Raw genomic sequence first — 22,752 nt, forward strand, 5'->3', positions numbered from 1 at the left:
TTATCGTGTCATAATTAAAAACATAGCAACTAAAAGCAGGACTGCTTTACATTACGGCACGCAGTTTTCGTGTCAAAGTATTCATGCCCCTTGCCCCAACTTTTGACGCTGATTGGTCATTTGATTATACATTTAGTTTCGGCAACATTAAAGCGGGGTCTTGAATCAAAATGCAGTCCGCACGGAGCTGCTGCCACTAAGCGAAACGCAATACGCAAGCTTTCAGTTCAGTTATGGCAAGCGATCGATGCACATGAATGAATGTGTCATGCACTTTGTTAAAGCATTTTAAACTCTGCCGTAGTGAAAAGAAATCAATCTTTTGGTTGATGTGTTTTCAAATTATGACACCACGCCCAAACTAAATAGCCTACTTGCATACGTGATGCGTTTCGACGAATAATCTGCCACCGATAGTAAGGATTTGGGTTATACAGCTGCTTTCCAAACTGGTTTCTCCGATATGCAGGCAGGTAAAACGCTTTTTTCCCTTATAATTTTATTTATAGCGTTAACACAGTTTTAAAGTAATGCTCTTTTTCTGCCGCCTGCATTATCTCAGTATTTACGTGGGGTGCACTTTTATAATGAACGTAATTCCACTTTTCCAGTTTTTACTCCTTTGATTGCTCTTTTATGGTTCTAATGAATTGAGCTGAAAATGAATTGTCATATGCACAGCAGTCAGTCAGTCACACTATACAATGAAAATTCTATACACAAATTAAACACAAGACATTACAACTAATGTGCTAATAGACAATCGATGAAGGAAAATGTCCACAATAAATCCAGCAATGCAATGTAAGCATATATAGTGCATATACTGTATTATGAGTATTACATATACATAGAAATCAGATAGTGAGACATAAAACGTACAGTATTATCTAAAAACATGTAGTACAGCTTACTTGTGTTTATGGTGGTCCATTGACAATGCGATGACGATGTTGTAAGTCCCACTCCTCTATGATGGGAGCAAATGTGACACATTCTCGGACAATGGGGTGTCACACATGTGCATCTGCGGATCACCCTCGGTGCTCCTCTAAGGGCAGGGGTGTCGAACTCTAGCTGGAGGGCCGCAGTCCCTGATTTTCCTTCCCCGGAGGTGCTGGGGCGGAAATGCTGAAGTCCAGGGCTTTTCAGGCATCTGGGAGCCCCCTGGTGGTGAGCACGGCCCCCTATGGGGTTGAGCTTCCATGCTCTGTTCCTGTGATCCCCATACCAACCAGGGCAGTTGCCCTCTCGTGGTCCGGAGGAGGTGTAGTCCCTCTTCTGGTCCTTCCATGCATACTGGCTGGCCACACAGTGCACGGACATCTAACCTAGCAGTTGTTGGAACGCTTTTGGCAGACACACTTCATGTGCTCCCAGCTGTTAAAACAATGACAAGTGACAAGCACAACACACAGCTTGCCAGCTGCAGCAAGCCAGCAGATGATCCGACCGCTTCTCCTTAGCGCGCGTTCAGCTGCCCCCCACTTCACAATGCGAGTGGCAGAGACATGAAGTGGCAAAAGGTCAGCTGCTGTACAGGGTTTTAAATGATCGACGCAAAGCGTGACAAGCAGAAAAGGCAGCTCGCCAGCAGCAACGAGCCAGCAGGTGATTCAACCGCATCTCCTTAGCGTGCGTTCAGCCCCTTTCACAACACGAGCAGCGTTAAACGTCCAGCAAGAAAGAGATTTAACCACACCTGGAGCCGGAAATAAAGGACAAGTATTGCTTTTACAAAAGTTTTAAAGAGAAAATAATGCATATGTAACAATTCCCATGAAAATAACAATCTCTTTAAATTGTAAATCCTTTAAACCAAACCTGAGGATGGGCAAGCGAGGCAAGCAAGGGGCAGAGCCCCCTAGTTTACAAAATATGGCTCCAAAATCCGTACTGACCCCTACTCTCTCTTCTGTTTCTTTTTCCGGTTTCTTTGTGGTGGCGGCCTGCGCCATCACCACCTACTCAAAGCTTCATGATGCACCAACATTGATGGACTGAAAGCCAGAAGTCTACGTGACCATCATCATCAGGTCCTTCCATGAAAACCCTAAATCCAAAGAGGACTGTTTGACTTTTGTTAGGTAGATTACCCAGAGGGGACTGGACGGTCTCGTGGTCTGGAACCCCTACAGATTTCTTTTTTTTTCTCCAGCTTTTGGAGGTTTTTTTTTTGTTTTTTCTGTCCACCCTGGCCATCGGACCTTACTTATTCTATGTTAATTAATGTTGACTTATGTTTATTTCTATTTTTCTATTCATTTTGTAAAGCACTTTGAGCTACATTTTTTTGTATGAAAATGTGCTATATAAATAAATGTTGATTGATTGATTGATAGATTGATTGAAAATGTTCAAAAATCCTGTTTTTGTTTTTTCATGGGGTACGGGCGGCACGGTGGCACAGTGGGTAGCGCTGCTGCTTTGCAGTAAGAAGACCTGTGGTTCGCGTCCCGGGTCCTCCCTGCGTGGAGTTTGTATGTTCTCCCCGTGTCTGCGTGGGTTTCCTCCCACAGTCCAAAGACATGCAGGTTAGGAGCATTGGCGATTCTAAATTGTCCTTGGTGTGTGTCCTGTGGTGGACTGGCACCCTGCCCGGGGTTTGTTTCCTGCCTTGCACCCTGTGTTGGCTGGGATTGGCTCCAGCAGACCCCCGTGACCCTGTAGTTAGTATATAGCGGGTTGGATAATGGATGGATGGATTCTGGGGTACAAAGTGTGGCATGAGGAGGGGTGAACTGAAATGAGTTTAGCATAAGGCTGCAACAGAACAAGATGTGAAAGGGCCTGAATATTTTCTGAAGGCACCACGGGTTGAACGGGAGTTTGAGAGAGACTTTTTCAGCCATAGACGGCTTGTCCATCTAAACAGATGACATTGACCAGAGCGCCATCGCTCTTTGTAGTTTAAATCCACCACCAATACTTGATTGATTTAGAAATGTCACATGCAGCATTTATTAAATTATGGGTCGCAAACCATTTGGGTCACATTATATCTATAATTGAGTCCTGAATTACAAGGGTCCTAAACAATTTGTGGAAAACTCCAACCACCCCAACCCAGGCGATGATTGGTGGCTATTATCCAAGTTGGAACCCCAAGGACGATGGCGGGTGATTCTACAAGGTGGACAAACCATGCCCATCCAAGGATGATAATCGACAGGGGTTCTCTAAGGTAATACAAGACAATGGCTGGCCACTGTTCCATGGCAATTACAGGTCGTAAACACATGCCATAGGCAAAATTGGGTTACGAGAAAAATAAAAAGTTGAAATACAGCAACAACAACAATTTATTTCTTGTATGGTCCAAAATCACACAAGGAATGCCACAATGGGCTTTAACAGGCGCTATTTTTTGAGAAGGCCTCAACTCTCTAAGAGGACGAGAAAAATATTCCAGAAATCTTGGGAAAGGCAACTTAGACAGAAAGGGAGAACATTAGAAGATCAGAGCAATCAGAACGAGAAGAGGCCATTCAGCCCAACACAGCTCACAGGTCTTCTGAAAAAACATCAAGTCGAGTTTTAAAAGTCCCTGAAGTCCTCCTGTCCACCACACTACTTGGTCGCTTCTTCCACATGTCGGAGGTTCTCTGCATGGAGAAAAACATCTTAACGTTTCTGTGAAATTTACCTTTAACAAGTTTCCAACGGTGTCCCTGTGTTCTTGATGAACTGATTTTAAAGTCACCGTCTCGATCCACTGGACTGATTCCCTTCATCAGTTTAAACACTTCAGTCAGGTCTCCTCTTCATCTCTTTTAATCTTTATAATTCATCCCCTGTAGTCCTGAATCAGCCTCGTCGCTCTTCTCTGGACTTTCTCTTGTGCTGTTATGTTCTTCTTGAAGACCAAAACTGCACTCAGGACTCCAGATGAGGCCTCACCAGTGTGTTATGAAGCATTAATAGGACTTGTAGTCCACACATCAGGTCTTCTCTTCATCTCCTTTTGCTGAAACTTAGAAGGTTCAGCTCTTCTGATCTTTCCTCATAACTCATCAGACCTCCCATTGTGTATTCAGGCCTCACATTTTGACTTCCTACGTGTCGTACTTCACATTTTCTGACATTCAATTTCAACCCCTGTAGTCCTGAATCAGCCTCGTCGCTCTTCTCTGGACTTTCTCTTGTGCTATTATGTCCTTTTTGGAGACCAAAACTGCACCCAGTACTCCAGATGAGGCCTCACCAGTGCGTTATAAAGCCTGAGCAGGTCCTCCTGTGACTTGTACTCCACACATCAAGGCGCTATATAACCTGACACTCTGTTTGCCTTCTTAATGGCTTCTGCACACTGCCTGTCAGTTGATCGTGTTGAGTCCTTTACGACTCCTAAGTCCTTCTCATAAGATGTACTTTTGATTTTCAGACCCGCATTGTGTATTCAGACCTCACATTTTCACTTCCTACGTGTAGTCTTTTACATTTACTGACATTAAATTCCATCAGTCTGCTGCCCAAGTCCCTCTGTGAAGAGTTATCTTGGTATCATCTGCCCACTTCACCAGCTTGTTATTTCTATTCCTATCCAAATCCTTTATAAATATTAAGAATAGCTGCACTGCCCCCTGCTGGTCACCACTCTTAACTTCACCCAATCCTGATGAGCTTCCTCACACCATCACTCTCTGCTTCCCGTGTCTGAGCCAATTCAGCCCCACATCTACAAATATAACCCTGAACTCCCACTTCTTTTAGTTTGATGCCCACCTGCCTCGTGTGGCAACCTTATCAAATGTTTTTTGAAGAGAACCCCTTCCAGGTGGGTTGGGTATGAAATGGGTGTCAAGAAAGTGGGGTAAACACAATACACAGGACCACTAATCTAAAGGAGCCCACCCATATTTTAAGACAAATTCATTCATGGTGGTCTCCGGACGTTCTCAGCATTCCTGGCCTTGCTAGAGGGACACGGACCTAAATCCTGAATGAATGCTGCGAGCCCCTTGTTGAATCTGTTAAGCAGAAGAATCAGGCTATTGGGGTCCTACCAGATACTTGATTTGGGGGGTCTAATAAATGGCCACTGATTGTATAGCGCTTTTTATAGCAAACGCAGTTCCAATGTGCATTACCGTGCAGCTTAAGACCATTATATTTTAAATGGCCCACTCAAGGACTTGGCTGCTGTGCCACACTTCTTGCCACCCACAGCAAAGACCACCACGAGGTCTTATTATCTGTTAAAAAGTTTATTTGGTTTGTACAAAAAAAAAGAAAAAAGAAAACAAGGCAGTGTCACAAGTTCACAAATGTAATGTGCCACAATCGGCGGCCACGACTCCTACATTCTAGCCATTCCTGAGCCTCGGGAGTTCTGCAGTTCAGCCGACTGGAGCACAATGATACGCCACAAAGAACAAACTCCATGTGTTGTTCAATCACACGTTCCCCGTTAATCCCCCTCTCCCACACCTCAAGCCCGTTTGCCTACCCGTCTGTCAATGGCACTTGACCCCGTCCCACTTCGCTCGGCCCGTTTGGTCCACTTTCCTTAATCGTGAGGACAGTGTAGCTGCTTAACCTGATACAGCACCCCAATTTGATTCTGTTCTGTAGTCAATGCGCCTACATGATCACTAAAGCCCACCCACCCCACCACCCCCAACAACACACCCCCAATACCCTGTTGGGCGACCTAAAGAGCAGTCAGCCTTCCAGTGAGTGCAGCCTGTAGCTCCGAGGGCAAGAAGACCCCCAGCTCCGTGATGATGCCCCCTGTGATGAGCTCGTGGGGTGTCACGTCGAAGGCGGGGTTCCAGACGTCGATACCTGGAAATGGAAGGAGGCCATTAGTCTCTACCGGTCTTGAACCTCAGGCATTTGGGGGTCTCACTGTGATCACTGCGCAGGTTTTATTCACCAGTTTTGGAAGTTTTCCCATTTTGAATTTTTATACACCTTTGAACCTTAGGGAGTTTAATGCGGCTCTTTTGACTCGCCCCTAGGAAGCAAGTGACCCGAACTATTTTATGACATTTCAGTGATTATTTACCACTGGGCGTCAGTGAGCCCCAAACCCCAACACAAACACATCTGCACAGTCCAGGGTGCAAATAATGGAAGGTTTTATTATAAATACCTCCAAATGTGACACCAACACAAAGACGGGTCTTCCTCGCCACAATAGTTTCCTTCTCCCTAACGTACTGCCCTCCACTCGCCTGGATAAGGGAGTGCGGTCCCTTTTATTACAGCACTTCCGAGTCGTATGTAAGTCCATTACAATAGGGAGCTTGTCTCCCTGTAGCGCCCTCTCGTGGAACCCAGTGACCACAGCAGGGCTACTCTGCCGGACTACATCTCCCAGCATGCCCTGCTAGTTTCCAAAGCCACCATCTAGCATACTGGGGGAATAAAAAACCTGCAGCGATGTCCTTCTTTTCCAAATGGACTGTCCGTCCATCGGGGTCTGATCCTTTCTTCCTCGCCAACTGGGATGCCTATATGCCTGTTAGGAACCCCCTCTTCTGGCAGGGATGCCCGTCCAGCCCATGTGGCATCTACACCGCTCTGATGTTGATCTTCCTATTCATAAAATTGGTCATTACGATAGCAGATGACGAGAAGAATTCATAATGAATTGCAGAATTACACGATTTGAGGGCCTCTCTCTCTCACACGATTTGGCTCAAAAACTAATCATCTCGTAACAGGCTGAAGTTTCGAGTTTGGTTTTTTTCGGTCCAGCCATTTTAGCTCTATGACCATCTTCAAGAAACTGTGACACACACACACACCCATCAACAAGATATCATCGTTTTCGGTTATCAGGGGACCCTAAAACGATGAGAAACGTTGAAAACCGGAGATCGAAATTTTTGACAGATCTAAAGCTTTTGCTCCTCCCCCATAGACGATAGGTTATGGTTGGTTTGGGGGGCTGGGGGGAACAAAAAAAGACTCTTTAATGTCAAAGTGAAAACAGATCCCTGCAAAGTGGTCAAAATGAATTACAAATATAAAACACACAATAATTGATCTCATAAATCATCACCCCCTTCAAGTCAGCTTTTAGTAGATGGCAGCCATGCCAGCCTTCAGTCTGTGTGCTCAGGCCTCTCCATCAGCTCTTGACGTTTTCCTCAATTCTTCTTTCCAAAGCCACTCAGGCTCTGGCAGGTCTCTTGGGGATCGATGAGTGAACAGCCTTGGTCAGGTCCAGCCACAGATACTCCATGGGTTTGAGATCTGGACGCTGACTCGGCCACTCCAGGACATTCACATTGTCGTCTTGAAGTCACTCCTGTGCAGCTTTGACTTCATGCGTGGGCTCGTTATCTTGGTTCCTTGCAGACTGCATCAGGTTCTCCTCCAAGATGTCACCATATTTTGCTGCATTCGTTTTTTTTCCTCTAAGAAGCCTCCTGCAGAGAAGCATCCCCAGAGCCTGATGTTGCCACTGCCATGGGAATGAATGCATTTCTGATAATGTGCAACGTGTAACGTGGCATGCAGACTGATGGCCAACATGCTCCATTGTGGTCTCATCAGAAGCTTGTTCAGGGTGACTTCATGGTCTCCTCTGAGCCTCTTAGCCAGGTCCCCTCTGTGTGTTCTTTGTCATTCTCCCATAAACATGGACATCATATAGTGGGGAGGGTAATGATTTCCAGGGGCCTACTGGGAGGATTGGGGCTTGAAGATTGTGATGAAAAGATTGTTTTCAAGGGGAAAACCTGCAGCGTAACCCTTATGTACAACCCTTATGCACAGGGCCCAGAGGGGCTCACAAAGATAGCTTATGTAGAGGGGCCCACAGAGACTGCTTACAGTGCATCCAGAAAGTAGTCACAGCGCATCACTTTTTCCACATTTTGTTGTGTTACAGCCTTATTCCAAAATGGATTCAATTCATTTTTTTCCTCAGAATTCTACACACAACACCCCATAATGACAACGTGAAAAAAATTTACTTGAGGTTTTTGCAAATTTATTAAAAATAAAAACACTGAGAAATCCCATGTCCATAAGTATTCCCAGCCTTTGCTCAATACTTTGTCGATGCACCTTTGGCAGGCTCAAGTCTTTTTGAATATGATGCCACAAGCTTGGCACACCTATCCTTTGCCAGTTTTGCCCATTCCTCTTTGCAGCACCTCTCAAGCTCCATCAGGTTGGATGGGAAGTGTCGGTGCACAGCCATTTTAAGATCTCTCCAGAGATGTTCAATCAGATTCAAGTCTGGGCTCTGGCTGGGCCACTCAAGGACATTCACAGAGTTGTCCTGAAGCCACTCCTTTGATATCTTGGCTGTGTGCTTAGGGTCGTTGTCCTGCTGAAAGATGAACCGTCGCCCCAGTCTGAGGTCAAGAGCGCTCTGGAGCAGGTTTTCATCCAGGATGTCTCTGTACATTGCTGCAGTCATCTTTCCCTTTATCCTGACTAGTCTCCCAGTTCCATCCCCACAGCATGATGCTGCCACCACCATGCTTCACTGTAGGGATGGTATTGGCCTGGTGATGAGTGGTGCCTGGTTTCCTCCAAGCGTGACGCCTGGCATTCACACCAAAGAGTTCAATCTTTGTCTCATCAGACCAGAGAATTTTGTTTCTCATGGTCTGAGAGTCCTTCAGGTGCCTTTTGGCAAACTCCAGGCGGGCTGCCATGTGCCTTTTACTAAGGAGTGGCTTCCGTCTGGCCACTCTACCATACAGGCCTGATTGGTGGATTGCTGCAGAGATGGTTGTCCTTCTGGAAGGTTCTCCTCTCTCCACAGAGGAGCTCTGACAGAGTGACCATCAGGTTCTTGGTCACCTCCCTGACTAAGGCCCTTCTCCCCCGATCGCTTAGTTTAGATGGCCGGCCAGCTCTAGGAAGAGTCCTGGTGGTTTCAAACTTCTTCCACTTACGGATGATGGAGGCCACTGTGCTCATTGGGACCTTCAAAGCAGCAGACATTTTTCTGTAACCTTCCCCAGATTTGTGCCTCGAGACAATCCTGTCTCGGAGGTCTACAGACAATTCCTTTGACTTCATGCTTGGTTTGTGCTCTGACATGAACTGTCAACTGTGGGACCTTCTATAGACAGGTGTGTGCCTTTCCAAATCATGTCCAATCAACTGAATTGACCACAGGTGGACTCCAATGAAGCTGCAGAAACATCTCAAGGATGATCAGGGGAAACAGGATGCACCTGAGCTCAATTTGGAGCTTCATGGCAAAGGCTGTGAATACTTATGTACATGTGATTTCTCAGTTTTTTATTTTTAATAAATTTGCAAAAACCTCAAGTAAACTTTTTCACGTTGTCATTATGGGGTGTTGTGTGTAGAATTCTGAGGAAAAAAATGAATTGAATCCATTTTGGAATAAGGCTGTAACATAACAAAATGTGGAAAAAGTGATGTGCTGTGAATACTTTCCGGATGCACTGTATGTAAAGGGCCCAGAGTTTTGCGCTACAACCCAAAGGTCTCTTGGTGGTCACCCTCTCTCGTCTTCTTCACTTTTTGCGGACAGCTTGCTGTAGCAGATCTCCTTCCATTTCTTCACGAATGGACTTTACAGGAGATTCCGTCCCTTGGTGATTTTCTCGTCTCCATCCCTTAACTCGAGCTTTTCATGGAGCAGCCTGTTGTGTTCTTTTTTTGTTTTCATTGTGTAGGTCAGGCCACCATGCTGACTCATCACAAGTCGGACCTTCAGATACAATCAAATGAAACCTCAGGCAGGTGGTCTCCCCTGAACTGAAACCAGTGGCCTGCAACCTGTGAGGAATTAGGGGAGTCCTGTTAAAAGGGGTAAACACTTCTGATCAGAGCAGTTATTTTGTGTTTTACATTTGTCATTGAGGGTGGCATGGTGGCGCAGTGGTGGCATCGCTGCCTCACAGTAAGGAGACCCAGGGTTTGCATCCCAAGTCTGCCCAGCGTGGAGTTTGCATGTTCTCCTTGTGTTTGGGTGGGCCTCACAGTCCAAAGACACGTTGGTTAGGTGGACTGGTGATGCTAAACTGGCCAAGGCGTGTGTTCACCCTGCAATGGACTGGCACCCAGTCAGTCCAGGGATTGTTCCCGTCTTGCTCCCAATGCTTGCATTGGATAGGATCCAGCCCACCCTTTGACCCTGCTCAGGATTTAGTGGGCTTACTAAATTCACTCCTCTGATTCCATGATGTATAACAAGAAAATGTGAAAACTTCCAAAGTGGTGAAGACTGTAAATATCAGGGGCTGCCAGTGTTTTGCCCTCCTGAAGATTCCTAAAGTAGGACCACACCGGGTAAGAAATATTTTGTCAGCATAACCAAATGGCAGGCATGAAGTGCCCTCTGCCCACACGTGCTTACCACAGGAGATGCCCTCATGCAGAAGGCACTCTGGTCTGCCAGTTACCTGGTGCTGCGATGCGGGTGCCATTGATGTCTGTCAGCTCCTGCGCTGGCCTCTCCTCGATCACAATCTCCCGCCCGCTCTCCAAGCTCAGGTCGCAGGACGTGCTGGGCGCTGCCACATAGAAGGGGATTTTGTGGTGCTTGGCGGCAATTGCCAGTTGATAGGTGCCAACCTTGTTGGCTGTGTCTCCATTGGCAACCACTCGGTCAGCACCCACCACCACCGCTGAGGGGAGGAAAAAAAGAGGAAAGTCAAATTCAGACTCTTGGCTTTATATGGTGTAGTGCCCACCATAAAGGAAACACACTGCAGGGTCAAGAAGGCAGGCTCGGCCTGGGCCCGGGGGGTACATGAAGTCTGTGTCGACGGGTGGGTGTCGATCCACTCACCTGAAATGCCCTTCACTTTCATGGCGATGGACACCATACTGTCAGTGATAAGAGTGGCCGGGATCTCCTCAAAGACCAGCTCATAGGCTGTAAGACGAGCCCCCTGGTTGTAGGGGCGAGTTTCAGTACAGAAGACACGAGCCAGCCGGCCCATCGAATGAAGGGATCGGACCACACCTGCAGTGGAGAAGGACACAAGAAATGTCGGGGGAAAAGGAAAGAAAGTGTCACACACACATGCATAGGGGGTGCTGGGGGGCAGCCTAAGGGCTTAACTGAGGGTACGATGCAGAGTCGGGGTCTATGAGATGCACTAATGCCTTTTTTCCACTCTTTCACAGACCACCAGAAGGGAAACACAACTAGAGCCCCACCCACTTCTGCTGTCCAACCACACCCTCCTTACTGAGCGGACTTCTGCCGAGGACCCGCCTCTTCCTGCCCACCACTTATAAAGACCCGCCCACTTCATCTTCCAATGTGGCCACACTCTGATTCAGAACTTACTAAACAGCATTGCTTGTTCAATGTTACGGGGTGGATCCCCCCCAAAACGTTTTTTTTGTTTTGCCCCCTGTTTACAACAGAAAAAGCAGCCCAAGCCCCCATTCTCACCGGAACACCATTTTATCCCCAGTCTGCTACACCAGAAACCCACCTAAAAGTTTTTTGGGGCCATTAGAGCGTATTGCTTATCATTAAGTGCCTGATCGGAAATCGGTCGAGAAATCTTTAGAATTTCGTTGAAATGGCACTGGGCAGAGGTATCATTAGAACAATCTGGACGAGAACAGGCCATTCAGCCCTGCCAAGCCTGCCAGTCCTGCCCACTTATTTCTTCTAAAAACGACATCAAGTCGAGTTTTGAAAGTCCCTAAAGTCTGACTGTCCACCACACTACTTGATCGTTTATTCCACGTGTTTGTGGTTCTCTGCATGAAGAAAAACTTTATAATGTTTGTGCGAAATTCACCCTGAACAAGTGTCCAGCTGTGTCCCCGTGTTCTTGATGAACTCATTTTAAAGTCACCGTCTTGTCCCACAGGACTGATTCACTTCATCATTTTAAACACTATAGTCAGGTCTCCTCTTCATCTTCTTTTGCTTAAACTGTAAAGGCTCAGCTCTTTTAATCTTTCCTCATAACTCATCCCCTGTAGCCCCCCATAATCAGCCTTGTTGCTCTTCTCTGGACTTTCTCTTGTGCTGTTATGTCCTTTTTGCAGCCTGGAGACTCAAACTACACTCAGGACTCCAGATGAGGCCTCACCAGTGTGTTATAAAGCATTAATAGGACTTGCAGTCCACACATCAGGTCTCCTCTTCATCTCCTTTTCCTTAAACTGAGAAGGTTCAGCTCTTCTAATCTTAACTCACAACTCATCAGACCTCCCATTGTGTATTTTGACCTCACATTCTGACTTCCTGCGTGTCGTACTTTACATTTACTGACATTCAATTTCATCTCCTGTAGCCCTGAATCAGCCTAGTCATTCTTCTCTGGACCTTCTCTTGTGCTGTTATGTCCTTTTTGTAGCCTGGAGACTCAAACTACACCCAGGACTCCAGATGAGGCCTCACCAGTGTGTTATAAAGCCTGAGCAGAACCTCCTGTGACTTGTGCTGCACACATCAAGGCGCTATATAACCCAACATTGTGTTAGCCTTCTTAATGGCTTCTGAACACTGTCGGGAAGTCTATAGCTGAGAGTCCACTACGACTCCTAAATCCTTCTCATAAGGTGGACTCTTGATTTTCAGACCACCCATTGTGTATTCAGACCTCACATTTTCATTTCCTATGTGTAATTCTTTACATTTACTGACATTAAACTTGGGTAGCATGGTGGCGCAGTGGGTAGCACTGCTGCCTCGCAGTAAGGAGACGTGGGTTTGCTTCCCGGGTCCTCCCTGCGTGGAGTTGGCATGTTCTCCCCGTGTCTGCGTGGGTTTCCTCCCACAGTCCAAAGACATGCAGGTTGGGTGCATTGGCGATCCCTAGTGTGTGCTTGGTGTGTGGGTGTGTGTGTGCACCCCACGGTGGGCTGGTGCCCTGCCCAGGGTTTGTTTCCTGCCTTGTTCTCCAGTGGACCTCCGTGACCCTGTACTTAGGATATAGCGGGTTGGATAATGGATGGATGGATGGACATTAAACTTTGTCTGGCACAAATCTGGCCAAGCCTGTATGCTATCCAAGTATGTAACGGATTCCAAATTATCTGCCAGTCCACCTATCTTGGTATCATCTCCAAACTTAACCAGCTTGTTACTTCTATTCCTATCTAAATCATTTATAAATATTAAAAATAGCAGCACTGCCCCCTGCTGGTCACCACTCTTAACATCGGCCAGTTCTGATGAGGCTCCTCACGCCATCACCCTCTGCTTCCCGTGTCTGAGCCAATTCTGCACCCATCTAAAAACATCACCCTGAACTCCCACTTCTTTTAATTTGATGGCCACCCTCTCATGTGGCACCTTATCAAATGCTTTCTGAAAGTCCAGATAAATCTCATCTGCTCCACTTTGATCGTATCCTTTTATTGCCTCCTCATAGAATTCCAGCCTGTTAGTAAAACACGACCTCCCTCTTCTGACTCCATGCTGACTGTTCCTAACAACTTCTGTCCTTGCCAGGTGTTGCTCAGTCTTCTCCTTAATAATTCCTTCCATTCATTTTCCTGTGCTGCATGTTAAACTTACTGGCCTGTAGTCGCTTGGATCTTCCCTGTCCCCCTTTTTATATAACGGATGATATTTGCCATTTTCCAGTCCTTAGGAATCTCTCCAGTGCAGAGTGACTTCCTAAAAATATGAGTCGACCTAAGAATATGAGTCAAATCATCACAAGTCAGACCTTCAGATACAATCAAATGAAACCTCGGACAGGTGGTCTCCACTGAACGGAAACCAGTGGACTGCACCCTGGGAGGAATTAGGGGTGTCCTGTTAAAAGGGGTGAACACTTCTGATCAGATCAGCTGATCAGTGACATGGGTTCCTTCACAACGTCTTTGGGGGAGCCCTCCTCTCTTTTTGCTTTTTTCGCGATGCCGCAGCCCGGTGCTAAAAATCATTTACATTAACGTTAAGCAACACTTAATGTCTCGTGGAGCCAAACGAGGACACGCTGTCTAAGGGGACAACCCGTTAAAAATGGCGTGGCAAACGGGGGGGTGAAATCGTGCACTGCAATGGCTCCGCCCACTGGGCATGTTCCTAAAAGTCCCACCCATAATTTCTCCAGTCTGTGCATTTTAAACCTGCCGCCGGGGTCTCAGGGACAGGGCAAAAGATACTGAGCAACGGACGTGACGGCGAGAGGAAATAAAAGGTCACCACTGCTGTTAGCCATTCACACGGTAAATGAAGCTTAGTAATTCACTTGCACTTCGTAATGAGGGCTGCGACAGTAGAGACAGACAGACCACCGCAGCTACGGAGCTCCACACGTTTCTGTCTGCTGTGATATCTTTCTGTCATTTTTAACTAATGCATCACTATATGACGTAACAGCAGCAAATCGAGCTTAGATAAGCATTGTCGTCTCTGGATGCACAACATGTTAAAACGTGGCGGCCATTTTGTCACGGCATGTTAGCATTTCCCATAAGGCCGGCCATGTTAAATCTCTTTAAATTCATCATTTAGACGCGCGGTCCGAAGGTGGATGTCATCCAGCCTCCCTCATCTGTGCATCCACTGGTGTTCCTAGGGGCTGTAAGCGCCCAGGAGGACAGACGGGAACCCCAGCCAGGATGGAAGAGGAGGATTTCTTGCCCAGCTGGGAAGCCAAAATGGAAGGATGGCCAGATTGCAGACACTGCCTGGCCGGGACGCCTTATAAATGCTGCAAGGAAGGATGGACAGGTGAGAGCTGGAAGGCAGAAGCAGTTCATCCTCCAAATGGATAGGTGGCAGTGTTCCTCACAGTTAGTCCCAGTATGGACACCCACAGGGCTGCATGGGTATTGCAGTCCAGAAGCAGAGCCCTGTAGGGTTGACAATAGAGGGCGCCATGACCCGGAAGTGCTTCCAACAAGCCCCCGATGTGCCACCGGAAGTACATCTTAAAGGGACCCCACCACCAAACATCATTGAGTCAGAGTCGGGAGGCGAGAAGGTGAGAAGAAAGGAGAGCATTCCAGTCTCCATATCGGCTGCACTAATTGTTATTTTTCAGCCGCGTGGATTAAAAATCCTTCATTTGAACCCGGAGTGAGGTTGGGTCTCGTGTGTTTGGGGTTCGGGAGGTGTTGACGGATGGTGGGGGGCTACTGGTGACAGCAGATTTGGGTGTTTTGAGTACTGAAATCTGCCTGTCCTGGGGTTCTTCCTTATCCGCTCTCTTAATGGGGGTCCGTCTGACTCAGTGGGACGCACCGTTTACTTATTTGCAGTTCATATTCTCGTGACCAGAGCTACCAGTTCCTTGCAGGCTCACATCGACTCCGACACTGTCATCGTAACGCTGGACAACACAGCGCACAGACCACCCCTGCGACAACACATCCCTCACACATCTACTACTGATTGGGGGTGAACATTTACGCACTTCATCATTTTGGGGTCTCATCTGTGTCGTTACTTTGGACCACCCTGCAGAGATCTGCTTTCCGCTTTGACATTAAAGGGTCGTTATCTGTTGGTCGGTGTGTTAAAAAAGACAAAATGAAATCCACCGCAATTCAAAGTTGCGAAAGCTGCCAAGGGGTGATTGCTACGCCCCTCCACTGTTTCTGACCACTCAGTTGTTCTCCTCTGAGTGCGGCCCCCACCACCAAGCCCCTCTAACTTTCTCCTACCAGACCACACTAAAGCGTTCAGCCAAAGGCTTTGCAAATCAGAGGCGCGTATTGACGGGCATCGGTGCCAGTGCCTCACCCAGTGCGGTGCCGTACCCCGCTGTGGCCAGCGACCCCGTGTTGCAGTGGGTCAGGATGGTGACCTTCCCCTGACTGATGCCCGACAGGATATGCTGTGCCCCAAAATTGCCAATCTTCTTGTTGTCGCTGACGTCCTTCTCTAGCATTTCTTCAATCCAGCCAATCACACTGCAGTGTACAGAACAGAAACAAATTAGTTAAAAGCAATGCATATAAGCCCCCCGCCCAAACCCCGCCCACATGATCAGAGAATTTGTCATAAACATCCACTTTTGGAGATTCTGGGAGTAGGCCACGGACATGTGATCTTCATGAGTCGGTCAGCCATTACGTGACAGCCCGGTGGCGCAGTGCTTAGTGCTGCCTGCTCACAGAGGTTTGGAATTCAGCACCTTGTCACTGTCTGTGTGGAATCTGCATGTTCTCCAGGTACTTTGGTTTTACCTTCATATCCCAAAACCCCAAAAGTCAATATGTGATTTTAAACGGGGACCCTTATTTCACCTGGGGGTTGCAGACCCCACCATGAATCTGCACCTCATCTAGAGTTGGTTTCAGTTTTGGATTAAATGCGCTTGATTACACTGTGCTGTAACGTTTACTGTGATCTCGGACTCTTCGGCAGACACGCCGTCCATCCATTTCCATGATCTATGAATGTGTGGAGCTGCAGCAGAGGCAGTCAAAGCCCATTTGGAGCCCAAGGCGGGGTGGACGGATGTTGCCCCCTCATTGTTCATAGCATTATCATTAGACTTTGACAACCTGTGCTCCCCCTCAGTGTCTGGAGTGAATGCCCCTATGTGTATATACCACAGACTTTATGGAGCATGTGCCCCCGATGTACGGAGCGTGCGCACTTTTGCTTTCATAAATGGTGCCCAGCGGGTAACAATGCCCCCGCAGTATCATGAGAGTTTCATGACCAGGGGTGGGGGGGAGGAATTGCCCCCTACGGTATCTGATGCACGTACCCCTTCAGTACAACAAATGGCACCCTTTATGGATACACTGCAGACTTTAAGGAGTGTATGGAGAGTGCGCACTCTTACATTCATAAATGGCACCCACTCAGTATCATCAGAGTTCAATGACCAGTGGTGGGGGGTGCCAGGGTGTTGCTGCCCCTCAGTGTTGGCAGCACCAGCCACTTTGTGTATATACTGCAGACTTTAAAGAAAGGTGTACAGAGAATGCACACTTTTACTTTCATGCATGGCACCCACTCATTATCATCAGAAATCAATGACGTTTGCTGGAGTGTTGTTCCCCCTCAGTGCCCAAACTGCGTGCCACTTGGTGTACAGAGAATGAACACTCTTACTTTCATAAACGGCGGCCACTCAGTTTCATCAGAGTTGGACAACCCGTGGGGAGAGGGCTCAGGGTGTTGTCCCCCCCTTGGTGCTGCAGCGTGAGCCCCAATGTGTGTATACCATAGACTTTAAGGAGTGGGTGCCCTATGGTGTACAGAGAATGCCTTCTCGTACTTTCATAAATGGCACCCAGTCAGTATCATCAGAGTTTGATAACCAATTGGTGGGCTGGGATTGAACCTCCCCCCCCCCACCTCGGAGTGTCCAGAGTGCCCACCCTTAACTTTCATAACTGCCGCCCCTCAGATGATGGCACCCTAGGTCCGCCACCTAAAAGACTGACCAGCTGTGCCAGTTACAGAGCATGGCACCAATTCTGGAGGGAAAGAAAAATGCTGGCTCCATTGATCCCCTTTCTGGAACCACTAGAGGGTGCTTGAGCATCTTCTTCAGCAGCATCGGGCACCAACCAAGAATATACCATGGATGGATCTGGGGGGAATGCCGGGCACATGCCCACGCTCACTTATACTGTGCCAATTTGAAGCCACTGCATATATTTGGGATGGCCGTTAAACCAGAGTACCCGGATATAAAATCCCCAAGAAGAACTTGGCCACTAGCCACAGTGCGTATTCGGACCCCCCACTTGCTGCACACTTGACGGTCTTGTAGATTTCATTTGCCCAAATCTGCCATAGCTATTAAAAGGTGAAACAAATCGGCCTCGTAATATCGTTATATTTGGAGGGACAACTCTTAAGTAAATGAAGTAGACACCTGAATCGTTTGTTAACGTGATGTGTGTGTGTGAAGTTGGGGAATTTTGAGTTTGAAAGTTCTGAGCCAACTTGTGGCATCAAATGTGCAGCTATAAGCCGGGCACAACTAGCAGAGCACTGGTGTGTGGCAAGGGTGGCATCATGTTCTGACAGTGCCACCTTTAAAGCCACTGAGCTCTTCAGTACATCCCGACATTGGTCAACGGAGACTGCATGTCAACGTGCCGGCTTGATGCACCTTTTAACTGCGACACACCTGAACTCCACCACTTGGTGGTCCGGCCACGTACTGCAGCACCCTTCATGGTTTGCCCATCCCATGTCCTCACAATCATTACAGTATGAACACTGTGTTTGTCACATGGCGGACACAGAATAGGACTTGCACCTCCAACTCCTTCCCCACTCGCCTCACACGTTGCGGAAGGACAGACCCCAGCGGCCTACAAAGTACTCAGCGGTGCTCACCTCTCCTGCAGGGTCTGCGTGCTCACGTTGTCTTCTTTACTCTGCTGGACCACAAACTCGGCAAGTTCGGCGGCCGCCTTGCTCATGTTCACGGCCGTGGGCCGGGCGGTCACCAGGTGATTCAAGGAGTCGCAGACAAAGGTCACCAGCTCGTCCCTCTCGCGTTGCGGGCCGTTCTTCAACTCCACCGCCAGGCTGAGGCAACCAACTATGGCAATCGCAGGAGCGCCACGCACCTGAGGAGGAGGCAGACATGGTGGTGACTCGAAAAAAGTCAACACGGCCCACCTGTTGGGGTCTTCATTGACCGTAGCATCTTACAAGCAAGGGTTACAAGAATCTGCCACTTTTCATTTAATAAACCACATATTTCATAACAAGTACCAAGATGTGCTTTATGGTGGTCCTATGTTCTTGTCTGATGCAGCACCTTCAAAAGGCACATTATAAAATTGTCACCTTTAGTATTTGAGGGGCTGCATGCTCTCATTCTTACCCTGCTGGACCACAAACTCCAAAAGCTTGGTGGCCTCTTTGCACTTTTTGAATCCATAGGCCGGGCAGAGGGTCACAGACAAATGTCACCAACTCGTCCCCGACACGGTGAGCAAAGCAAAAATTGTTTTACAAACCAATCCATCGTTTTTCATTTCATGAAGGAGCTTTTAAAGACACTACACAACAACCTCGTTTTATGTTATATAGCGCCTTTCGCAGTAGGTGCTGAAAAATAATTTTACAGTCATAAATCATACTGAATTGTCCCTACTGTGTGTTTCGTCACCCTGTGATGGACTGGCACCCTGTCCAGGGGTTGTTCCTGCCTTGCACCTGATGCCTCAGCTTCCTCAAGACCCCAAGAAAATGGATGGATGGCTTCAAGTTTAAAAAAGATAACATAAAAGCAATGCTGTGAAAAAGTATTTGCCCCCTTCCTAGTCTTATCTTGCTTGGCTTATTCATAATACTTAACTGTCTCTGAACTCCAAACAAGTTGAGTAAAATCCAAAAGACGACCCGAGTAAACAAATGAATATTTGATTTATGCAACATGTATTATATGAATACACTTTCTAAATGATCATTTATGAATTATACAAAATGTGTTTGAAGATCATAGATAGTTAAATGTTATGAATAAGCAACAAGAGAGAAGATAAAGAAGGGGGCAAACACTTTTTCACAGCACTGTTTTTTTATAATGTGAAGCCATCCATCCATTCTTCAAACCCACTTATCCTGAGCAGGGTCTTGAGGAAGCTGGAGCCATTCCCCATAAGCATCGGGTGCAAGGCAGGAACAAGTCCATCACAGGGTGACGAAACACCTGCTGGGGACAACTTGGCATGATCAACGACTTTAAGATTATTTTTCAGCACCTACTGTGAAAGGCGCTATATTACACAAAAAGAGGTTGTCGCGTAGGGCACTGTGGGACCCTTCAGACAATTCTTACAATGGTCGTCTAATCCTTTTACTAAACCTGCTTAATCCAGTTTTGGGGTTTTAGTGCCATCAAGGCAGCGCCAGTTTTACATGACACATAACGAGATGGCATTCTGTTCCTAAACTGCCCTGTGAGCCGTTATTTGATTTTCGCACCTTGCACACTGTGTTGAGAAGCATTTCCCACATACCCTCTCAAGTACTTTATACCACCACCTGTCACACATGTATTTAATATAGTGCCTTTCTTGCGGTGTATAAATATAATTGATCGCTTTTTTTTAATATAGCTCCTTTTCTAGTGAGTCATTTCAATGTACACACAGAGTTTAGATTAAATTAGCTATAAAAACAAGATGCCTCTCTTGACCAGGGTCATCTTAACAGCATTATAGGCCCCGCTTCGGGCAAAGCAGTCCACTGGGGCCCCCCACCTACACAACCACTCAGCAAGTTACAACATACATAGATTAGCATGGCACCCTTGGGCAACTGCCCAGTGTGCCCATGCATTACGATGGCCTGGCTCTTGACTAATGCAGCAAGTGCTATACTGTAATGAAGTTTGTTATAAAGCGCCTTTACTGGTGTTTACGATCACAACAGGCTTCATAGACATATGCCCGTCTTTACCTGGTGGAGAATCTTCCATTAAGAATTTAAAACGATTAATCTGGTAAAGAGTTTACCGTTGGGCCCAACTGAGGCTCCATGCAATACTTGTGTCTACCACCTTCATCCAACTGTGGGGTCACATAAGGGGGGGGGGCAATTCCAACAGCAGTCATCTCAAGAATGGAAGTACCCATGGCATCGGTGCCAGTCCATCATGGGCATACAGAGGGGGTGCTAACATAACAAAGGGTTTAGAGAAACAACAGGCTGCCCATCTACCACACCCAGCCAGGGAGACGGGGTGAAGGGAGTGAGGTGTGCCCTCAGGTGTGCCCCCTGCGTTAACTTCGGGGGGGGGTCACCACCAGCAGGACCCACAACAGCTAAGCTCTCCTCACGTCTGATTTTTTTTTTCCCAGAGACCTGACCAGATTTTCGAGTCAGTGCGGATTGCCCACCTTCAGCATTTATTTGACTTTGGATTGTGACCAACAGGGGCTGAGCGTCACGAAGCGCCCCCGCCCGATGATTCTAGTCTGGAGGAATCACAGCAGCGTGCCCGCGTGTTGCCCATCCTCGGACTCTCCTCCATGCCACTCTCCCTGTTCCTTGTGCCTCCGCCGGGCACATCGCTCACTGTCAACAGCTGCGATCATCTCTTGTCTGAGGTCACAAAATTACTTGCTGCTCTCTTAGCAAAAAAGCGACATTTTCTTTTTCTTTTCCAAACAGAAAAAAATAATCAAGTCGATCCTGATCAGTCTAAATACAAATACACCCCCCAACCCCCTCTTCTCGATCATTACCGAAGGGGCGTCAGCCGCGATTCAGACCTTCTTCCCCGGCCAGCTACGGTGAATGTATAATTAATCAACAGCTAACCTTCATGGATTTAATGGCCTCCCAGCCCTCCTGCACCGAAGTGATACTTTCAAAAGCGGTCTGGTGAGGCAGCAGGAGCTGATTGAGGATCTGCAACGATCCAGCGCGGTACCGGATAGCCTCCAACGTCATTTTGCACGGAAACCTTTTCGCACGATGAGAGAGAACTGCAGCGCCGAGGCCCCCGGAGCAGCGGCGACACTCAGCGCAGACAACGAAGCACGTGTGCAACAGGGGAGGCGGGGCCAGCGTGACCACGCCCTCTTAAAGGAAAAGGCGCGTCGGCGCGCTGACTTGGAGACACTCGGCGGGAGGGAGAGCGGCAGAGCGGTGGACGCGCGCGGGGAAATGAAGGGCGCAACGCTCAGTCGCGCATACTGTACACCAGCTGAAAAGATGGCCATATTGAATGTATGGGGATTCTTCTGGGGTTTTTTTTTTTTTGTTCATTTACCTCATAGGTGTGTGTGTGTGCCCTGCGGTGGGCTGGCGCCCTGCTCAGGTTGTTTGTTTCCTGCCTTGCGCCCTGTGTTGGCTGGGATTGGCTCCAGCAGACCCCTGTGACCTTGTAGTTAGGATATAGCGGGTTGGATAGTGGATGGATGGAACTCATAGCAGAAAGATATTTGTGGTTGTTATTATTGGATGGTGCGGTTGTGAAACCCTCAGGCGGCGAGTTCAAGTCCTGCTACTGATAGGGTGTGACCCTGAGCAAGTCACTTCACCTGCCTGAGAAGACAGAAGAAATGTAACCAAATGGTGTCTCAAATGTTGTAAGTTGCCTGTTGGATAAAGGAGTCAGCCAATATTTTTATTATTATTATTAATATTGTTTTAATGTAATAACACTTTGTAACGGTTGTCATGGATATGTGTGGGTGTCAGTGGCAGCCTGCACCTTTCCTTAGTCCTGTTAATGGTGGAATAGCTGAATGTACAATGCCGGCCTATGGTCCGTGGGGAAGGGAGCGCCGGGCTCGGGGGGCCAAACAAACTGTAAGGGGAGGAGCCGACCACGTGTAAATCTGTGGCGGGAGAAAAGTGAAGGAGGAGAAGATAGCGGCAGGCAGAAAGCTACTCGATTCGCTGGAAAAAAAGTCAGGTGAACCTCGGGTTCGATTAAGTAGGCATCGTCTTTCCTTGTGTTTTGGAGGAGGTGAAGTTATTCGGGAGATGACCTGAAGGGCCAGCCTAAGGGACTGTGTATGTTTGCGATTCCCAGGACGTGAGGTTCGGCTCGGCGGATCCTTCATCATAACGGACTGAAGATGATTATGCACAATAATTGGATATTTAAAGGACTCTGGATTCGTTCACTGCGGTGGGCTGGCGCCCTGCCCGGGGTTTGTTTCCTGCCTTGCGCCCTGTGTTGGCTGGGATTGGCTCCAGCAGACCCCCGTGACCCTGTAGTTAGGATATAGAGGGTTGGATAATGGATGGACTGCGGTGGGTTGGCACCCTGCCCAGGATTGGTTCCTGCCTTGTGCCCTGTGTTGGCTGGGATTGGCTCCAGCAGACCCCCGTGACCCTGTATTCGGATTCAGCGGGTTAGAAAATGGATGGATGGATGAATAACAATTCTCATTTAACTCAACTTTTGCTTCCGCTGGTGCGCT

General features: G+C 47.7%; 1 protein-coding gene across 1 annotated transcript; it reads right to left on the minus strand.

Moving 5' to 3' along the window:
- Positions 1-5,191: 5,191 nt before the first annotated feature.
- mri1 (methylthioribose-1-phosphate isomerase 1) lies at positions 5,192-21,374 on the minus strand. Its single transcript, XM_039770468.1, has 6 exons — positions 21,137-21,374; positions 18,194-18,429; positions 15,626-15,795; positions 10,742-10,918; positions 10,353-10,577; positions 5,192-5,787 (listed from the first exon to the last, which is right to left on the minus strand). Exons 1-6 carry the CDS (start codon positions 21,266-21,268, stop codon positions 5,654-5,656), a joined length of 1,074 nt encoding a protein of 357 aa, XP_039626402.1. The 5' UTR covers positions 21,269-21,374; the 3' UTR covers positions 5,192-5,653.
- Positions 21,375-22,752: the final 1,378 nt, after the last annotated feature.

Source organism: Polypterus senegalus, chromosome 12, assembly GCF_016835505.1.
Source record: "Polypterus senegalus isolate Bchr_013 chromosome 12, ASM1683550v1, whole genome shotgun sequence".
NCBI classification, from domain to species: Eukaryota; Metazoa; Chordata; class Cladistia; order Polypteriformes; family Polypteridae; genus Polypterus; species Polypterus senegalus.

Bases quoted from the DNA above. Each gene is read 5' to 3' on its own strand.
- mri1 (XM_039770468.1), bottom strand. From the start codon at position 21,268: ATGACGTTGGAGGCTATCCGGTACCGCGCTGGATCGTTGCAGATCCTC. The intron at 15,796-18,193 runs GTGAGCACCGCT...TGTACACTGCAG, and splicing joins ACGCAGACCCTGCAGGAGAG to TGTGATTGGCTGGATTGAAG. The intron at 10,578-10,741 runs GTGAGTGGATCG...TCCTCCCCTCAG, and splicing joins GAAAGTGAAGGGCATTTCAG to CGGTGGTGGTGGGTGCTGAC.